This window comes from Poecilia formosa, unplaced genomic scaffold (genome assembly GCF_000485575.1).
Source record: "Poecilia formosa unplaced genomic scaffold, Poecilia_formosa-5.1.2 Scaffold11, whole genome shotgun sequence".
Taxonomy (NCBI): Eukaryota; Metazoa; Chordata; class Actinopteri; order Cyprinodontiformes; family Poeciliidae; genus Poecilia; species Poecilia formosa.
In genome coordinates this window covers 3931362-3948826 of record NW_006799950.1, presented here as the reverse complement: position 1 = coordinate 3948826, position 17465 = coordinate 3931362, and the positions used below count along the sequence as shown (strand labels likewise).

At 39.1% G+C, this 17465-nt stretch overlaps 1 protein-coding gene and 2 non-coding genes across 3 annotated transcripts; all 3 read left to right on the top strand.

The window, feature by feature from the left end:
- Positions 1-1929: 1929 nt before the first annotated feature.
- Positions 1930-13473, top strand: LOC103132911 (high affinity choline transporter 1-like). Its single transcript, XM_007544683.2, has 9 exons — positions 1930-2234; positions 4338-4548; positions 4668-4781; positions 5568-5723; positions 10583-10731; positions 11152-11295; positions 11518-11671; positions 11805-12022; positions 12626-13473. Exons 2-9 carry the CDS (start codon positions 4365-4367, stop codon positions 13163-13165), a joined length of 1659 nt encoding a protein of 552 aa, XP_007544745.1. The 5' UTR covers positions 1930-2234; positions 4338-4364; the 3' UTR covers positions 13166-13473.
- A 3383-nt stretch (positions 13474-16856) lies between these two features.
- Positions 16857-16930, top strand: trnai-aau (transfer RNA isoleucine (anticodon AAU)). The gene has a single exon. It is a non-coding gene; the product is annotated as a tRNA-Ile (tRNA).
- A 303-nt stretch (positions 16931-17233) lies between these two features.
- Positions 17234-17305, top strand: trnaq-cug (transfer RNA glutamine (anticodon CUG)). Its single transcript has one exon. It is a non-coding gene; the product is annotated as a tRNA-Gln (tRNA).
- The last annotated feature ends 160 nt before the right edge of the window (positions 17306-17465 follow it).

Genomic DNA, 17465 nt, shown 5'->3' with positions numbered 1-17465 from the left:
AGAGCTCGTCTGCCTTGGCAGTTGCAATAGAAAGTTTCTGTTTTTATACACTTGACATATGCTACATTACACAAGTAGAAAAACCTGCTAGAACCGACTATGTCAGTAGAACCCACCAATGAGCGCATACCGTATGAAAATGACTGCACAGGGAAACATGCTTAGGGTGTAGTTTAGTTTAGTTTTATCTTACTGAGTTGAATCTTATTGTTTGGGGCCACATTTTATGTTCCATAAGGACGCCTGGACTCACAATAAGAGTCCAGGCTGGACATTTGTTCTGTGCGTTTGTAAATATTATTCTGTGCATTTGTGAATACTGAGGCTGTTTTAGCTCCATAATAGTTAAATTCTAGTGTTTTTTTTTCTTCTTTTACACAACCAACTTAGTGTTCAGAGTGGCTTTGCTTGCACAGGTTGTTTTGCAGATAGTCAATTACTCTTAATAGCTATGTGGCATTTTTTTGCCCTAGGATGTGCCAAGAAATCTAATTTTTCTTCAAGTAAACTGACTGTCTTTACATTAAACCAGACAGTCAAAGCAGAATATGCTGATGATGATCTTTGTCAATGTCAGAGAAGTTTCAGCAACATTCTCTACGTTTTTATAGCTTATCTTTGAAGATAGAAATTAGTATAAATATTGCTATTATTATCGAAGATGCCAGACAATTTTACGTAGAAAAACAACTTAAATAGAGCCTGCTGGGAAGTTTCTTAATTACAGAGGATAAAAACAACATTTCCACAACCTGATTGGGCTTAAGACAGAAGTCTTGACTATTAATCACATTTATTTCCCTCTCTAATCCAATCCTTCTCCCCCCAAAAAAGGACATTTCCAATCAGTGACAAACACAAGTAATCACAGTTCTTACAGTTACAGTTTATGCAGTCACATTTCTATCAACAAACATATCCAAAATTACTGTAGGGTGAGCTCATAATTTGTATACACTGCTTAAACATAAGAGAATAGAAAAATGGCTGTGGCACAATCTTAAAAGGACAAGATTTGTCCAGACTTGTCATCACTGCTGAGCTTGATTTACCACCCAGCAGTCAACATTTAGCTGGTGATCGTCACCCATCCTGCGTGGTGGAGTCATGGGTTGGTGGCAAAAAACCCGCTGACTCCGCTTTAAAAGTCCATTAAACAATCTTTTGAAGTGAAACTGTATCTGGATGTGTCGGTTTGGTTATTATAGCTCAGTATTTACTATGAAATATCCACACAAGTGAATTGTTTTTTTTTTTTTTTGTTTTTTTGCTTGTTGCGTTTTAATCAGCGCTTTGAAGCAAACCACAGAACAGCACATTCAATGTTGTTTTGTTCAAGAGAGAAGAGACCAAACAGAGATATCTGGCACCTGTTTTCCACAGCAAACGTCCCTAAAGGTCTTTCAGCACTTAAGCAGGTTGAGCCTGTAACATGTTGAAGATCCTGGTAGACGCAATCATTCATTCCTAATTTCTAAACACATTGCCATACCTGGTTTTACAGCATGTGACAACATGTTTGAGAGTGCTGCACATGCCAAACACAAAGTAGGTGATCAATTGGCATACAGAGAGTCACTGACGCATTTCTAGAATACGTGGAATAAAGTAGAAGAAGGGTGTGTGTTTACTGACAGCAAAGAAAAGGCAGGTTTTAACAAAATAAAAAAAATAAGCAAGCCATACTACAGCAGGAGAGTTAATTGAGTCGATCACGAGTAGCTGAAGTCATGTTTTGAACTCAAAGCCATCCTCAAAAATCTATCAGAACAGGAGGAGCTTTCAATTTGAGGCAAGCGCACTGGCTGCAGCACCAACGTACCAATCAGGTGGTTGTGTGTCGGCTTCTGTTTCTTTTGTATACCTCCGTGCCCTCCCTCCCCGTCAGCTTTAAAACCAGTGGAGATCTGAGTGTTGATTCCAGAGCCTTCCATCCTCGCTAATTGACGCTGTCTTATTAGCTTTGAACTTCAAGTCTCCTACGTTTTCCAGACTGTAGAGCAGTTTATTAAAAAAAAAAAAAAACATCTTGTGTTAGGCCTTATTACATCAGACTGATTTGTGTTTGCATTGGGGTCTCTCCCTCAAACACCTGGCAGTTTGTGTCTCTCCTGAACACCGAGGATGAGTGTTGAATGAATCCTTCCTTCCCTGGACTGAAATGATCACCTTGTGAGGAAAAAAAAACACACCTCTGTCCCTCTTCACATCATCACTGACACGTTCTGTTCCCTGTAAGTATGTATTCACTGAAAATGCTCACCCCTGTACTTCTTGATTATTTCTTCTTTCCCAAATTGCTGCATATGTTCCACGTTTCCTTGTTTTTGATTGGTGTCCATGATAAGTGCAGGGCACAGACTGTTTGCGTGTCACGTTTCCTAGAACTCTGCCAGCTTGGGGTATGCTAAGTGCAAGGGCTTGCCTGTCCTAGGAATAGCTCTGAGGTGGAGTGGAGCCAAAAGTACTTTTGCCAGAAATACTTGACCAGAGCTTTCTAGCTCTCTATGTCTTCTCTGTTCGTGGTTTTAATAAAGTGTGCTTTGTGGAAGCTGAGATTAGATGCGTTCTGCTCTGTATGCATGTTCAATGTTGACTTCTTATTCAGTTAAAATGCAGGTATTGCTTTAAATAAGTAGTTTGTTCAATTCTTTGACTGTAATAGGGGAATTTAAAAAAAACAACTGGTACAACCAGCACTTTGAAAATATCCAAAACTTTCAATAAGAGCAAAATGTCAGCTTACGACCGGATGTATTCCTGTTTTTTTTTTTTGTATTTCCACCCATGCAGTTGTAGGCACCCATTTTCTCATTTTCATTTTTTGTCCTTTTTTTTAACATTGTGATTGTGCACGCTACCTTCCTCTTCTCGATGAAAAGTCAAATCCATTTCCCTTAAGCCATCCCACTTCTGACTCACCCACATTTCATACTCAATGTGTGGCTTCCAGTTAGCGTTAGCGAAGCAGGCAGATAATTAGCTTGACTGTCGAGAAGTTAAAGTGTGAACTTAACTGATGCTCTCAGTCTGTGCATCTCAATGCTGCTGAGAGGGAGAAAAGGCAGGAGGTACACCAAAGTGGCATCTTGGATGGAAAATACTGAAAGGGAGTCAGGTGTCTGTGTTAATCTATGGTCCTTAATGCTATTGTTTCAGGGTCAACATATTATTCTGGATATGCTTTAAATAAGCCATAGAATGAAACTTTTAAAAACTAAAAGTCTGGCTCATCAAGTGGCATCTTCTTGCATGGAAGAATGCAAGCTGTCTTCATGCTGCAGATGCCCAGAAATTGTCATTACAAAAAAAGGCTCATCTAAGTACTGATTAGACTTATCTAAATAATTACTTTTTTTAAAATGAAAAAATACCACTGGGAAATTAAGAAAAACATGATTTAAACATAAGGGTTAAATATTAACTTCACATTCCAAATATGGGGGAAATTCAGCTTGTACTGAATCCAGACTTGCAACATTCAAACACACCTGTTTTTTTTTTTGTTTTTTTTTTGTTTTTAATCTGTGTGCTGTTGAAAACAAAGTAGATACACAAACCATATTATGGAGATGTGGCTGTGGATGATCTAGTCCTTGCATTACAAGAGCAGAGTAAATATAACATACACACCACATCACTGCTAAATGTCTTGCATATAACAATTATTCAAGGAAGGTTTACCAAAATAGCCTTGACTGGGAAAGTCGCAGCTACCTGATCAATGTGAAAAGACGAACATTTTACAAAATTCACTCTGGTCAACTTTTACATTCCCCATAGATCAAATCTGCATTTTTCCATTTGTTGTACCTGCAGTTTACTGTATTACCTGTGTAGCTGCACCTGAATACTGCTTGTTGGTCATTGGTATAAACATTTGTTGACTATTGCAGAGAAAAAGTTTTGGTTTTTAACAGAACAATCTTTTTCGTTGTAATTGTTCATATACTGTAGGTAGGTTTCACTCTATGGGGGTTTGGCTGAAATTTAGCTAACTGAAGTCGTTGGATGTTTGTGGCATAAAGTTTAACAATTTGTATTTTAGAAAATAATCTCAAGATAAAACTTTTCATTTGTAGCTTGTGTTTTCTTGGATTTGTTTATGTCCCAAACACTTTCCTCCTATTTATTCCTTCTGTATACATGCAAATTAAACTGCTTATACGTGACTTTGAGCTGCTTTTAGTATGAATGGTGCTTTATAAATACAACTGATTGAAGAAGTCATTTTTTTCTGTAAATGAAGCTTTTAATTATTGCTTGCAAGTCACTGAAATATGTTTCAGTGACTGTGCTGCTTCTTCTTCGTCTTCTTCAATTGTGTCTTTTAACAGGTTAAACGCACAAAAGCTAAGCTCAAGATGGCTCTCAACGTCCCCGGTCTAGTGGTGATGGCGGTGTTCTACGTCGTGATTTTGGGCACAGGCATCTGGGCGTCCATGCGCTCCAAGAGGGTAGAGAAAAGAAGCACAGGAGACGGCATGGAGATGACGCTTCTGGCTGGACGCAAAATTAATTTGCTTGTTGGGATTTTCACTCTCACTGGTAAAGACAAACACACCGTCTTCACTCGGGAACACCCATGACTTGATGACACAAGTGTTGTTGAAAAGCTTGTTGTCAAGCGCACGTCCCTGAGATATCTTATCCGTTTCTCTCTCCAGCTACATGGGTGGGAGGAGGTTTCATTCTGGGTATCGCTGAGGCAACATACAACCCAACACTCGGTGCGGTTTGGGCGCTCATGCCCGTTCCTTATGTCTTGACCTTCTTCTTAGGTGAGTGAAGTTTGCAGACGGCTCAGAATGTTGCAGCACCATGGTGGGAGAAGCAGTAAGAAATGAGAAACCCTTGGTGCTTGCTATTTGCTTAGCAACAACACTGTGACAAGCACACATTTTATGGTTACTATTCTTATCATGGGAACAAAATCAACACGGCTCCTTGCTTCATTACCTTCTTTGTAAAATGAACTTCATTGACATGACAAGTGCGGCTCTCCCTCACCCAACGCCAATCTGACTCTGCATCATTAAATGCGCCACTCGTGGTAAAAATAGATCTATGAGCAATCAAAAGAAAGAAAAAAAAAAACAGGTGCAATGAAATGAGTTCAGCCAAGAGGTTTGAAAGATTACCTCTGAATGAGCCAAGTCAACAAACTAATCGGTTTGTTAAATGTTGACAGCCGCTGAAATAGCCGACGCTGTCCTGCTGTCAGAGTAGCCTGTGGGATGTTAGTGGAGGATGAATTGGAAACCCCAGTCTCTGAGCAGGAAGTATAACATTCCCTGTTCTGCGGCGGTCTATTGTTGACCAGAAGGACGCCTGATCTCAGCTCAAGGTGTCTCAGTGTGTTATCAGGAGGGAACACTTGTTTGTGCAATTGTTCACCCTCACACACACACGCACACACACACACAAACACACACACGTCCGTTCACTCTTTTGCTCACCACTCCGGGTTTTTACATGGCAGAAACATGACCTTGTCCCAACATTAATTACTCGATCGCTTCCCACAAACAGAATAACAACTTGCGCTGCTGCTTTTCCCTCTGCAGGTGGCTTCTTCTTTGCCAGGCCTATGAGAGAGAACAAGTACATGACAATGATGGATCCTTTCCAACAGAAATATGGGAACGTCCTGAGCAGTGCACTGATCTTTCCTGCGCTGGTGGCCGATGTGCTGTGGGTGGCACGCACGCTTGTCAGCCTGGGTATGTTACCTCATGCTGTTAAAAATGTTGGACACTGTCATGGGTGCTGTAACATACCTGTAGGATCACGTGGGCACCAAAACGTCAGGGTACATGATGTCCATAAACAGGAGAGTAGAAAAACAGCTGGGCGGTGCCATGTCAGTTCAGACAGTTTTCTGACAAACAGAGCAATAAAAAGAAGCCAATAAATACATTTTAAGCTTGTATCCAAAACCAGCACATTTTGGGAGTCAGTTTTTTGTAAGACAATGAAAGTAATTTTTATATGTTGGGTTTTGATTTAGTATTATGCTTTCTCTCAACATTGTTTTTACAATGTATAAGGGCTTTCATTATCCTCAAACTCTGTCTCCCTACAAGACACTATGCTTTGAGATACGAGGAAGAAAAAGTGTTTTGTTTCTGTACATTTCACGCAGTTGGTGAAGTAATAATTTATTCCTAAAATGTCAGTTTAGATGTTTGAGAAGTAAATTTTGCATCTTGAAAAGATTGCATGTATTACATACAGTTGAAACCAGATATTTATGCACACATAAAAAAAACATTAAAAAAAACACACGGAATGTTTTTTTTTTCCCCCCCTCTTTATCTGACATTGTGTCAAACATTTACTTTTTTTTTTAGGAACATTTACTTTTTCAGAACTGGTTTAATGCAGTCTGGTTTATAGGCTGCCTTTAAAGCTCTTCTCAGGAAGAGTCTTCTGGACTGAGGTGAGTCCAAAAGTGATACCCAAAGCTAAAAACATCGACTCTGCTGTCCTTAAGTTACCAACCTGAAGGTATTGACTGTTTGGAGACTCATTTGTGGCCAACATAAAAACACTGACTGATGCTTTGAGAGGCTGTGATCCTCATCACAGCCAAATACGTTTTCTACATGTCTCTACAAAATAACTGTCTTTGTGCCTGACTGCTTTTGCCAATTTTAATCACTTTTATCTTGCCTTTTGACTAGTGACTTCTTCCTCTATGAGTGACTGTTCCACTTATGTTGGTAACCATCTCATTTCACTCTTAATAAAAAAATAAGTAATAAAAATTCTCTCTTCTGTTTTTCTATATTTAGCAAATAGAAATAATTTTGTTGATTTTGTCTGACCTTAAAAATAAAAGGGTTAGTGAGATTTAGTATCAGATAGTGACAAACAGGTTTTTCCTGAAAATATATAACAGTTCTGACGCTTTCAAAAACAATATTTTTTTTTTTAATTTTGTAAACACAAATAAGCCCCAAAGTAGATTGGAGTGTTTGGAATAATTCACTTCTAAGCTTAAACTGAATGTTTTCTTTGTTGAATGTTTTTAATGTCTGGGAAAATCCAAATAAATGAACATGATCAATTACTGCAGAGTAAGAGTGGCTTACAATGTTACTGCTGTACCATATTGTGCTGCATGTTTGCCTTGACTGGGTGAATGAATACAAACACACAGAGCGCTTACATATTTATTCTTACGAGTTAACTTTTTAGTGAAAAATGTTTTAAATCGTCTGATATGCTATCTCCACATACTTCCGATGTTTATCTTCTAATGTTTAGGATTCACATAATTCTCTGTGATGTTGTATGCGACTGTGTGTGATAATGTGTCTAATATGCATCTAATGAGTTTATGCGCTCTGTGAAAAATGTGAAAACTGAACATGTTTGAGTGCATCCATCCATCCATCCATCCATCCATCCATCCATCCATCCATCCATCCATCCATTGTCTATACCCGCTGACCCTTGCAGGGTCACTGGGGGGGGGGACTGGTGTCCCAGCAGTCATTGGGTGAGTGGGAGGGTACGGCCTGGACATGTAAGACTCACAAAGAGAGCTTTAATCAGAGAAGCTGCCAAGAGGTTCATAGTAAAACTCAGGGGTATATGAGTTTTAAATAAAGAGAGTGCAATGCATATTATTATGCATGCATGACACCAAACATGATTATTTTTAATTCTAACAATGTTTGTAAGCATATTCGTAAAGCGCAAGCTATAACCAGTGCTTGAGCCCCTTTATGTTTCCATTCACAAAACTACTGACAGGTAAGCAGTTAATTTTGTCCACAGAGATATATAATATCTGATAGGTTTTAATCATACCTCGTGTTGTTTTTGTAAATGTTACGCATAGATTCCTGACCTACAACTAGCATATGCACATAGTCACAGAAACACTTGTCATTTTAAAGTGTGCAGAGCAAAATGACCCACCGGAGCATTGCAGGATAATATTAAATGAACTTCTGGTTTGCTGGTGAGAATGTGCATGTGTGTGTGTGTGTGTGTGTGTGTGTGTGTGTGTGTGTGTGATGGCTCGGTTGCTCAATGTTTTAAACACACTTTTGTGGCCCGTGATATGTCGGCACGGTATTAGCACTCAGAGTCATATTTCTGCTGGAGAAAAGAACTAAAGCAGAGTGTGTGTTGTGTGCATCTCCCACATGTGAGAGGTTTATAAGTGGGACAAGGAACTGAACAACATCAGGGGGTCCATCTCCGATGCAGTACTTTAAGTCTTTGAATCTTTCACCTTTCCTCCTCCTACATTTAGCACATAGGAGTAACATCACAGGTTTGAAGTGTAGTTGTATATCTGGTAAACAGACCTCCCAGAAACTATTTGCGATGCAGTGACTGTGTTACATCATGTCCCATCACATTAGAAGAACTCTAAAACCTGGGTTGATCTGGATGCTTATGCAGATGTAGCCCGGGAAAAATACTTAGCCTCACAGGAAAACAATAACTGGGGTTCTTAATGTGCAGTGTATTTTATTTTTAGTTGAGACAGATTAAACAAAGCTGTCTTGTTTCTTACTTTTGTTCAACAATCAGTAGTTACCTACTGTTTGGTAGCAAACAGTAGGTAACTACTGATGAAATGCGGCAGATCTCCAAAATAACAGAGAAAAAGCACAAAAAGAAAATTCAATAAAAGAAAAGAAATCGAAATATGGCAGTGGCCTCTGACTGCACAAATACAATACTGAGAGCTGCATTACACCTCACTGATTTAGAACGAATGGAGTTGTGATACGACTTATTTTATCATCACTTACATTTAACGTCTCAGTTCACTCTTAATGCTGGAGCACACCGATGATCGGACATCTTATTGTCACACGCACAAAATGGCCGCCCTGCACCGCACATACAGGCTCCCTAAACCATCCGTTTCATCTTACTAAAATACTGACTGCTTATCACATAAATGAACGTACCAACATATTTCAACAAGTGACGTATATATTTACCGATTTTCTGCCAAAACTATCTCCCGCAGATATAACACGTACAGTTCACATCCAAGTTCAGCATGTAGCATAGCAACACAAGAAGAAAATAAGGTGTATTTCCTTCCCCGTGTTGAGAAACAGTAATCATTTTTGAAACACTGCTCTCTGGTGGTCAAAATGTGCAGCAGCCGAGACCAACTACCTGAACATATTTAAATGTGAAAAAACAAACAAATAGGAAATAAAATTACATAACTGAACCATAATCACTCAATAGCATTGCTACCGTAAGATAAAAGAAAACCAAAGCTTTGAAACCATACAATTATTCAACCAAAATTTACTAACCAGCTACGCAGACATAACTAGGTCAAGTCTAGAATTAGTTCATATATTTCAGGTTGCACAGATGCAATTTATTTTAACACTTCAAGTCAACTCATATTGGTGGAAACATTCCAGTTAAGCCAACCTATTGGATGCAGCCCTGGTGCATCCAACAGGTAAAAAAAAAAAAAAGAAAGCTGCAGATGTGACTAAAATATAAATTATAATATCCAGCTGGAATTAGATTAATTTACAAACAGGTGCGCTTTATTTACTCCAGAGTAAAAGTGGCGAAATGCAAAGACAGGCCACACTTTTAAGATTTTTTTTTAACGCTTTGAAAAGCATGTATCCTCAAGAGGTGACAAAGTTCAAACGGTAAGAAAATCTTTGTTTGTAGCACTGTCTCGCTATGGCACTTCTGGACAGCTTTGATTGCAGTGAGGATGTAGAGCCTGAACCAAAGCAGTATGATGATTCAAAGCCGAGCCAACGGGGAATCAACGGGAGAGAGAAAGAGTGGTGGGGGGTAAACAGCAGGCGAGGGGCAGAGGTGAGACCTCTGCAGGGTGGTGAGTGGCGATAGATGGTGCAGATTTTATACTTCTCTGTTTAAGGGTTTTGTTGTGGTGTGGCTGCAGGCTGCTGCACGGGGGACCATGGCAATTTGGGAGAAGAGACGGTGAAGGTAGTGATGCTTTGCTTGCCTTGAGTAACAAGATGTATTTTATTTATGCATTTGTTGTTTGTTTGTTTGTTTGTTTGTTTGTTTGTTTGTTTGTTTGTTTGTTTGTTTTTTTAACCTTTCACAATTGTTTTTAGATACTTAAGTTCAGCGTTTTTCTTTAGATTACCAGTATTGAAATGTTTTTTGCACCCAAGCGGGTGAAAAAGTGTTACAACCAGTAAGTCCTCTTTGATTTTTTTTTTTTTTTTTTTTTTTAATGATTCTTTTGTAAAATTTCTGTTGACCTCTTTCTTTACTTTGGATTCTCAAAGCATTTAGAAGTTTAACCACTACGTCTTAAATGAAATCTATAGTCTTGCCTTAAATGGCAGAAATGTAATGTATGATGATTTTCTTGTGAAAATGTGAACGTTAGGACAATATTAGTGTAAAAACAGAAGTCAATATATCTCCATCTGTGTGTCTGTGTGAGTTACTGTGATTCTAAAAAAAAAATAAATAAAAAGCAATTTATTTGAAGAGTCATAGTAAAGATTGCATGTATCCACAGAAACAAACATGCCATCTCTGTCGGTCCCTCAGCGCTCATCACTCCTCTGTGTTGTTCTAGGTGGAACCATGAGAGTGATCCTGGACCTGCCGTACGTCTACTCCATCATCATCTCCTCAGTGGTGGCCATCATCTACACTCTGCTGGGGGGGCTCTACTCTGTGGCCTACACCGATGTCATCCAGCTGATCCTCATCTTTGTCAGCCTGGTGTGTAAACACTTACCTGAAGGTTTAAACCAGCAGCCTGGGTCTGCACAGCTTCACGTCTTTTTCTAATAGATGATAAAACCCGGTCAACGATGAGTCCTGTCAGATCACTGAGCTGCAGCCATGTGGGAAGACACAGATGACAACAGAACGAGGGACAATGTTTGTGTTGAGTTCTGATGGATTGGCTCTTCTGTTAATTTTTCCACTTCATAAACTTACATGTTAAACTCTTTATAGATAAATTGGATGAAAATAGTTACAGAAATAGTGGTATTACAAAAAGTACAGAATCTGTTGAAATCAAACCTGACAATACGTAACATAGCTTCTTTTTTTTGTTGTTTTTCTTTAGATTTAAAATGTTAGGGACTTAACCTTAACCTTATTGTTGATATTATTTGTGTGTTTGTCTTACAGTGGGTGTGCGTTCCCTTCATGTTGACCAACCCACACTCCCTGGACATTTCGCTCACGGCGTACAACCAGACTTTTCAGGCCCCATGGGTGGGCACAGTGGAGCTCAACGAAGCCGGCAAGTGGTTTGACGACTTCATGCTGCTGGTGAGTGGCGACTGGGAGACGGTTTTTTCAGGTGGACAGGTGTTATTTCCTGCCACTTCAACAGCTACATGAAGTATTGTGAAGTTGTTGAGTTAAAAAATATTTTCGTTAGGTGTGAAAAAACCCTAGCATAACAACACTTGGGGGGCATTTCTGTCGCTATTCTGTATTTCCGCACAAGCTAATTCCTGTCACCATGTGTATACTGTGTGTTTGTGCCAGGCGCTGGGCGGCTTGGCCTACCAGGCGTTTTACCAAAGAATCCTGTCCTCCTCGTCTTACAGCCAGGCTCAATTGACCTGCTTCACTTCAGCAGGTTTCTGCCTGGTCCTGGGTATCCCATCTGTCCTGATCGGAGCTGTGGCAGCGTCTACAGGTACAAATCCCTAACTTTCACCTGTGGAAACATGTGATATAAGACATTGTATTTGTCTGCTAAGCTGTTAAGATCTGTACAATACCTTCCTGGCTTTTAGTGCCCCTAAAAAGTTCTGTCTAATAATACCCAGACTGGAACTCAACCACATATGGATTACCCACCCCGTATGAGCGGGACGAAGAAGGATCCATTCTTCCTATTGCACTGCTTTTCCTCACACCCACCTACGTGTCTGTCATTGGGATTGGAGCTGTTGCTGCAGCTGTCATGTCCTCCATGGACTCAGCCCTGCTGTCCTCTGCCTCTTTGTTCTCTTCAAACATCTACAAGAACATCATCAGAAAACAGGTGAGGACGTCCAAGCACTGGAGGTTCCGTGTCAACTAGATTTTAGGAGATATGTATGTAGATTTTCTTTCCCACCATTTTCTAACGTCTCAAACACAAAGTAGGACTTATCTTTAGGGTGGAGGAAAATTACACGAGGTTTTAAGAAATGTTTCCAAGTGAAAAACATGAAAGGTTTGCAATATATTTGTTTTCAGTCTTCTTTACAACGATATTGTATTAGTTGAAGAATGTCTATTAGTTGTGCAAAATTAAACGCTGCGTACATTATAGAACCTCCCAAAAACCAATGACTTACATGAAAAAAGAACATACTCTTTATTAAAATTGCTACCCACTAGGCTAGCAGTTTGTGCTGCTAAATATTGCAGCACACAAAAAGACCCTGCATTCATTCACATTATGAAAAATTCACAGTTTTATTTTGTTACTCAGTTACAGTTTATGCAGAGAACTATAGACCTGTTGGAGTCAAAGAAAAATTGAGGTATAAAACTACTTCAGCACTCGAGGAAAGCTGCGTGCAGTACTACATTTTAATGTTGGTTTCCCTGACGTCATATCCTGTAACACAATTCCCTGCCCATGTTATTTCTTCCCCAGGCCTCAGACTATGAGATGCAGTGGGTGATCCGGATCTCAGTGGTAGTCGTGGGTCTCGCTGGCACTGGTCTCACCTTCCTGGACAGCAGTGTCCTCGTCTTCTGGCTCGTAGGGGTGGACATGTCCTACACCATCATGTTTCCTCAGCTGGTCTGCGTCCTCTTCTTTAAGGTGTCTAACGGTTACGGAGTCTGTGTTGGCTACATCCTGGGCTTTGTCATGAGGGTCCTGAGCGGTGAGCCGCTCATAGGCCTCCCGCCCGCCATCAGGTTCCCTGGCTGCCGGTTGGACAAGGAGGGGAAGCTAACCCAGTTCTTCCCCTTCCGCACAACTATCATGCTCTTGTCGCTGGTGTCCATTGTGTTCTTTTCATGGTTGGCATCCGTAATTTTCAGCAAAGGCCTGCTGTCTGATAAGTGGGATGTGTTCGACATTAAACGCAGGGCAGCACAGACGGCGAGGGCTTCAGATGTGAAAATGTCAGACACCGACGAGGGTGGCTCTGCAGCCAAGCAGCATCTGAACACAACCAGATGCTAAAGAGGCTGAAGTCTGGCCTTTTTGACTGGGAGATGGGATGTTAAAAAGGGGAACAATAAAAACAGATTCTATTATATGCACAATTTCTGTAAGTTTATATGTCATGATGGTTTATGATGAACACGTATGTCATGCATAACTAAAATGGAGGCACCCCAGCTGTTAACATAAGTTTTAACCAGAAAACTATTTGAATTATGGTTAAATGTTAATAAAGAAAAAGGTCATAGCTTTGTACCTCCTTAACGAAAGGAGTTTCACATGTGCACTGACATATTTTTCATATAAAATTTTTTTTTTTTTGCTTCGGCCGGTTTTGTTGTTCAGTCCCATTGTTCCCTTTTCCATTAACTTTTCGTTCTTTTTTGCGTTTTGGGAGGTTGCCAGTTCTTGTTGGAAAAATAAATCAGCCTTTCCACAAATGTTAACAATACAGCAGCGTACAGTCCTCTAGGATTCCCTGGTACATGTCACCGTTAGACCAGTACGACGTTTCTAATCATTCTGGTTCTGGATTGGGTTAAAAACAAAGAATGTGATGGTTGTAGCTTCCGCCCTGACATGTTTGTGTGTGGTAACTCTGGAAACAGTAGCTGTGTTTCCTTTACAAATGTGCGCAAAGCTTTGTCAGTAATGTAGAAAAAACACAATTTCTCAATTGCGACATTTGAATTGCATGAGAAACGCAAATAAAATCACATGTGAATAAGTTTGTTCACACGATAAGTCATTAAAAAACATGTCGTGCCCTCATCCTCCTAATACTTCCTGTTGTCTTCTTCTTCATGGTACAGCCAAAAGAAAAAAAAAACATCTCATCCTAGCAGCAAAACATTTTAGTGAAGAGAAAGGTTTTGTTTTATTTTTTTGTTTTTTTCAAAATTGGCATATTTCCATTAAGCATATTTATTTTCAAAATGTCAAATTATGCAATTATATGGTCAATGTAAACACAGCTACTGATTTCAGCCACAGTAAACACATTGTGAATCTGATCCAAAGTGGAGAGAGAGAGGTCTTTGCTTCACAATTCTCTCAAGGTTTGCACTTAATATACCTAACACATTTTTTCCTTCCACTGTATTTTCTGTTACTATGCTTATGTGCAACATTCTGAACAGTCTGATTCGGGAAAGTGTAAGTGACTATCTTCTGTCAAGTCAGCAGTTTTTCTTGTAATTCTTTAGACCATAACATACAATTTTTGTATATTTTTTTCATTATTGGTGTTATGTAATGGTAACATTTTCTGAAGATCTGGGGACTGGATTCAAAGTGTCTGAAAACCATAACCATCAAAATTAACATAAATAAATCCTTGTAAATATTCTTTACAACATGAGTTTCAGTCAGTGAAATGAATTGCTGAAAAAAAACCTTTTTAGTAATGTTGAGATGTATCTGTATAATGTAGCATGGATGTAATCTGTAGGTCACTTTTGCAAGCAGCTACTATCCTGAGAAATTAAATGACACAGCAGTACATGGTTTTTGATGACTGGACTGTAAACACTTTTGAATATTGCTTGTATTTTTATTTTTTTCACAAACATGTCATCATATAAAGATCTGGAGGTTTCTTGCTTATTTGTGAAAGCCAGACATGTTTTGTTAAGAATCATTGGAATCTGGTTCCATTCAATCGAGAACTGCCTATCGTTGGACTTCATGACATCGGTTTAACTCTTAAGTCACTTTTCTGATACTTCATAAAGGGATTTATATTTTTGGAATGGGGAACTTTAACTTGCTTTTAGCCAAACAATACTGGGTGGGGGAAAAAACCTGGGTGTGCATGATGGACATGCAGGAGTGCATTTATGTTTCACAGCTACAGTTCAGAAATCTACCTGTTGTTATACTCTTGTGCTGTATACTCACACTTTAAAGTTCAGTAGAATATAGTATTTAGAAGTTTTTATCTTAACTTTTAAAGTATAAATACTTCTGCCTTAAGTTTTGCAGAACATTAAAATTAAGAGCATCACTTTCAGGATGACTGTCATAATAGTGGGTGTGCGGTTGTTGTCGTCTCTGTATTTCAAGAGCATTATCACATATTGTTAACACATATTGTTTTTCTTACCCTGTTATGCAGGTTGCCAATAACTGTTTTTTTTCTCTATGCTGTAAACCTGCAAGGCTTGGTGAATCTGTAATCCAATGTTAATCACAATATAGTTCTGTCAGAATAAAGGCTGAAACTGAATTATTTGTTGTTTAATTTATGACTTCCAAGAAAGACAAACACACATTGCTCGAAGAAATTTTCCCATGAAGTACACACTTTTATCTCACTATAAGGTCTGTGATTACAAGAAGAAAAAAAATTATATGTAAAAGCAAACATGCATCAGATTTAGAAACAGATCTATCTTATGACAGATTTAATCTCACACTGTTCCAATCATTAGCTTGCACAAATTGATTGCGTGTATTGTGTCTGTCATATAGTACCAAATGTGCAGGACGGAGGAAGCCCATCAGGCTTTTATTTCTGTCTCACCCCATTTATAGCAGGTGGAAGGAATCAACAGCTTCTCTTACTAGAAGGAAAATGCTAAGGTTTCAAAGGGAAGGATTTTCTCACTTCTAACGTAAAGCTGAACCCGAGAGTGTAGCGGGTTCCCTATTGAGTCACTTGACACCAGACTGCAAATACTTTCTAAAACTTTCTAAATTGGTATCATCTTTGCATTTCCATCTAAGATTTTTCCAAGATTTTGTTCCCAAGTAATAAATCAGATGAAAGCTAAATAACACTTCCGGTTAATGAAGGAACCCTCATGACTTAAAATAAAACTACCTTTTTAAAACCAGCTCCTTAACTCTGCAGAGACAGGTAAAGTATGTATTATGGTTGCTGAGAAGAATGGAACACCTCCACTGTTGTGCAACACTGCTCACATAGAGCTTAATCTCCACCTCTGTCATCTTTGTCAGCCCATAGATGGAGACATGTAGACATGAAGACAGAAGAGACTTTGCTTTGTCTGGTACTTTTCCACTCATGGAGCTGCACATGGAGTCTACGTGGGGAAAAAGATCGTATATCATCTCATTGTATCTTGTCAGATAGAAGAAGAAAGCAAAACACAAAGTAACCTTTGAGTCACACTGAAGTTATACCTCCTACCACTGCAAGCAATATTAGTAATGATATCTGGTAATGATGCGTGGAGGAAATATTAGAAGCTTTAGCAAGCAAACAGGTAACAAATGTACACCATTGAGAACTGATGTCATATTACAAATCAGGAGACATTTGTGAAGTCAAGGGCAATGCGTGGTTTAAATTTTTTACAAATAAAAATCTAAAAGGTGTGGCAAGCATTTGTGTTCACTGAGTAAATACTTTTCAGAACCACTTTTAGCTGCAGTTTAATTCCCAAGACTCTTGTGATGTGTCTCTACCAGCTTCATATATAGAGATTGACTTTTTCCCCTTTGTCTTTTGCAACATGCAAAGGCTCAATTTCATTTAGACTTGAAGGTGTTGGATCTGTCTGAACTATGGTAACATGAAAATGCTTTCATCTGAAGCGCTCCTTCACAGCCTTTACTATATGACTAGGGTTGTTCTCCCATGACAAGCTAAACCTTAGTCTTTATCAACTTCTCAACAAATTTCATCACAGCGCCTTGTCACATTCTGAGAGATGTAAAGAGATCTGATGTGCTGAATTTCCGTGGCCGGTTAGCTCAGTTGGTTAGAGCGTGGTGCTAATAACGCCAAGGTCGCGGGTTCGATCCCCGTACGGGCCAGTCTTTTCCTTTTCTGTTTTTCTTCCCTTCTTTCATTTTAGCCATTAACCTAATCATTTAATTATAAGCTAGTCGGCAGAAGACAACACTATATCGTATTGAAGAACAATATTTCGCTAGGATTATGAAACGATTACTCAAGGACTATGCAGATCGTAACTAAAAAAACGTGGTGACAGATTATCTGATTGCTAGTAGACATTGAGCAGAAAGTAAAAGATAAAACATGTCAAGCAAAAACAGTATAACCATTTCTAATGTTATTGGGTCAAATACCTATGGGTGATTCCAGCTTCTGACACGGGTTCCATGGTGTAATGGTTAGCACTCTGGACTCTGAATCCAGCGATCCGAGTTCAAATCTCGGTGGAACCTGTCTTTTTATTACTTCCTTGTTTCGTTTATCTATACATTCGTGAAATAATGCTGGTACTCTGTCCTGTGTCCATTCGTCAACATGTTTTGTTTTTATTTTTTAACCCGTACGATGAATAAAAAAAATTATAAATGTCTCTGATGTATATGACTGATTAAT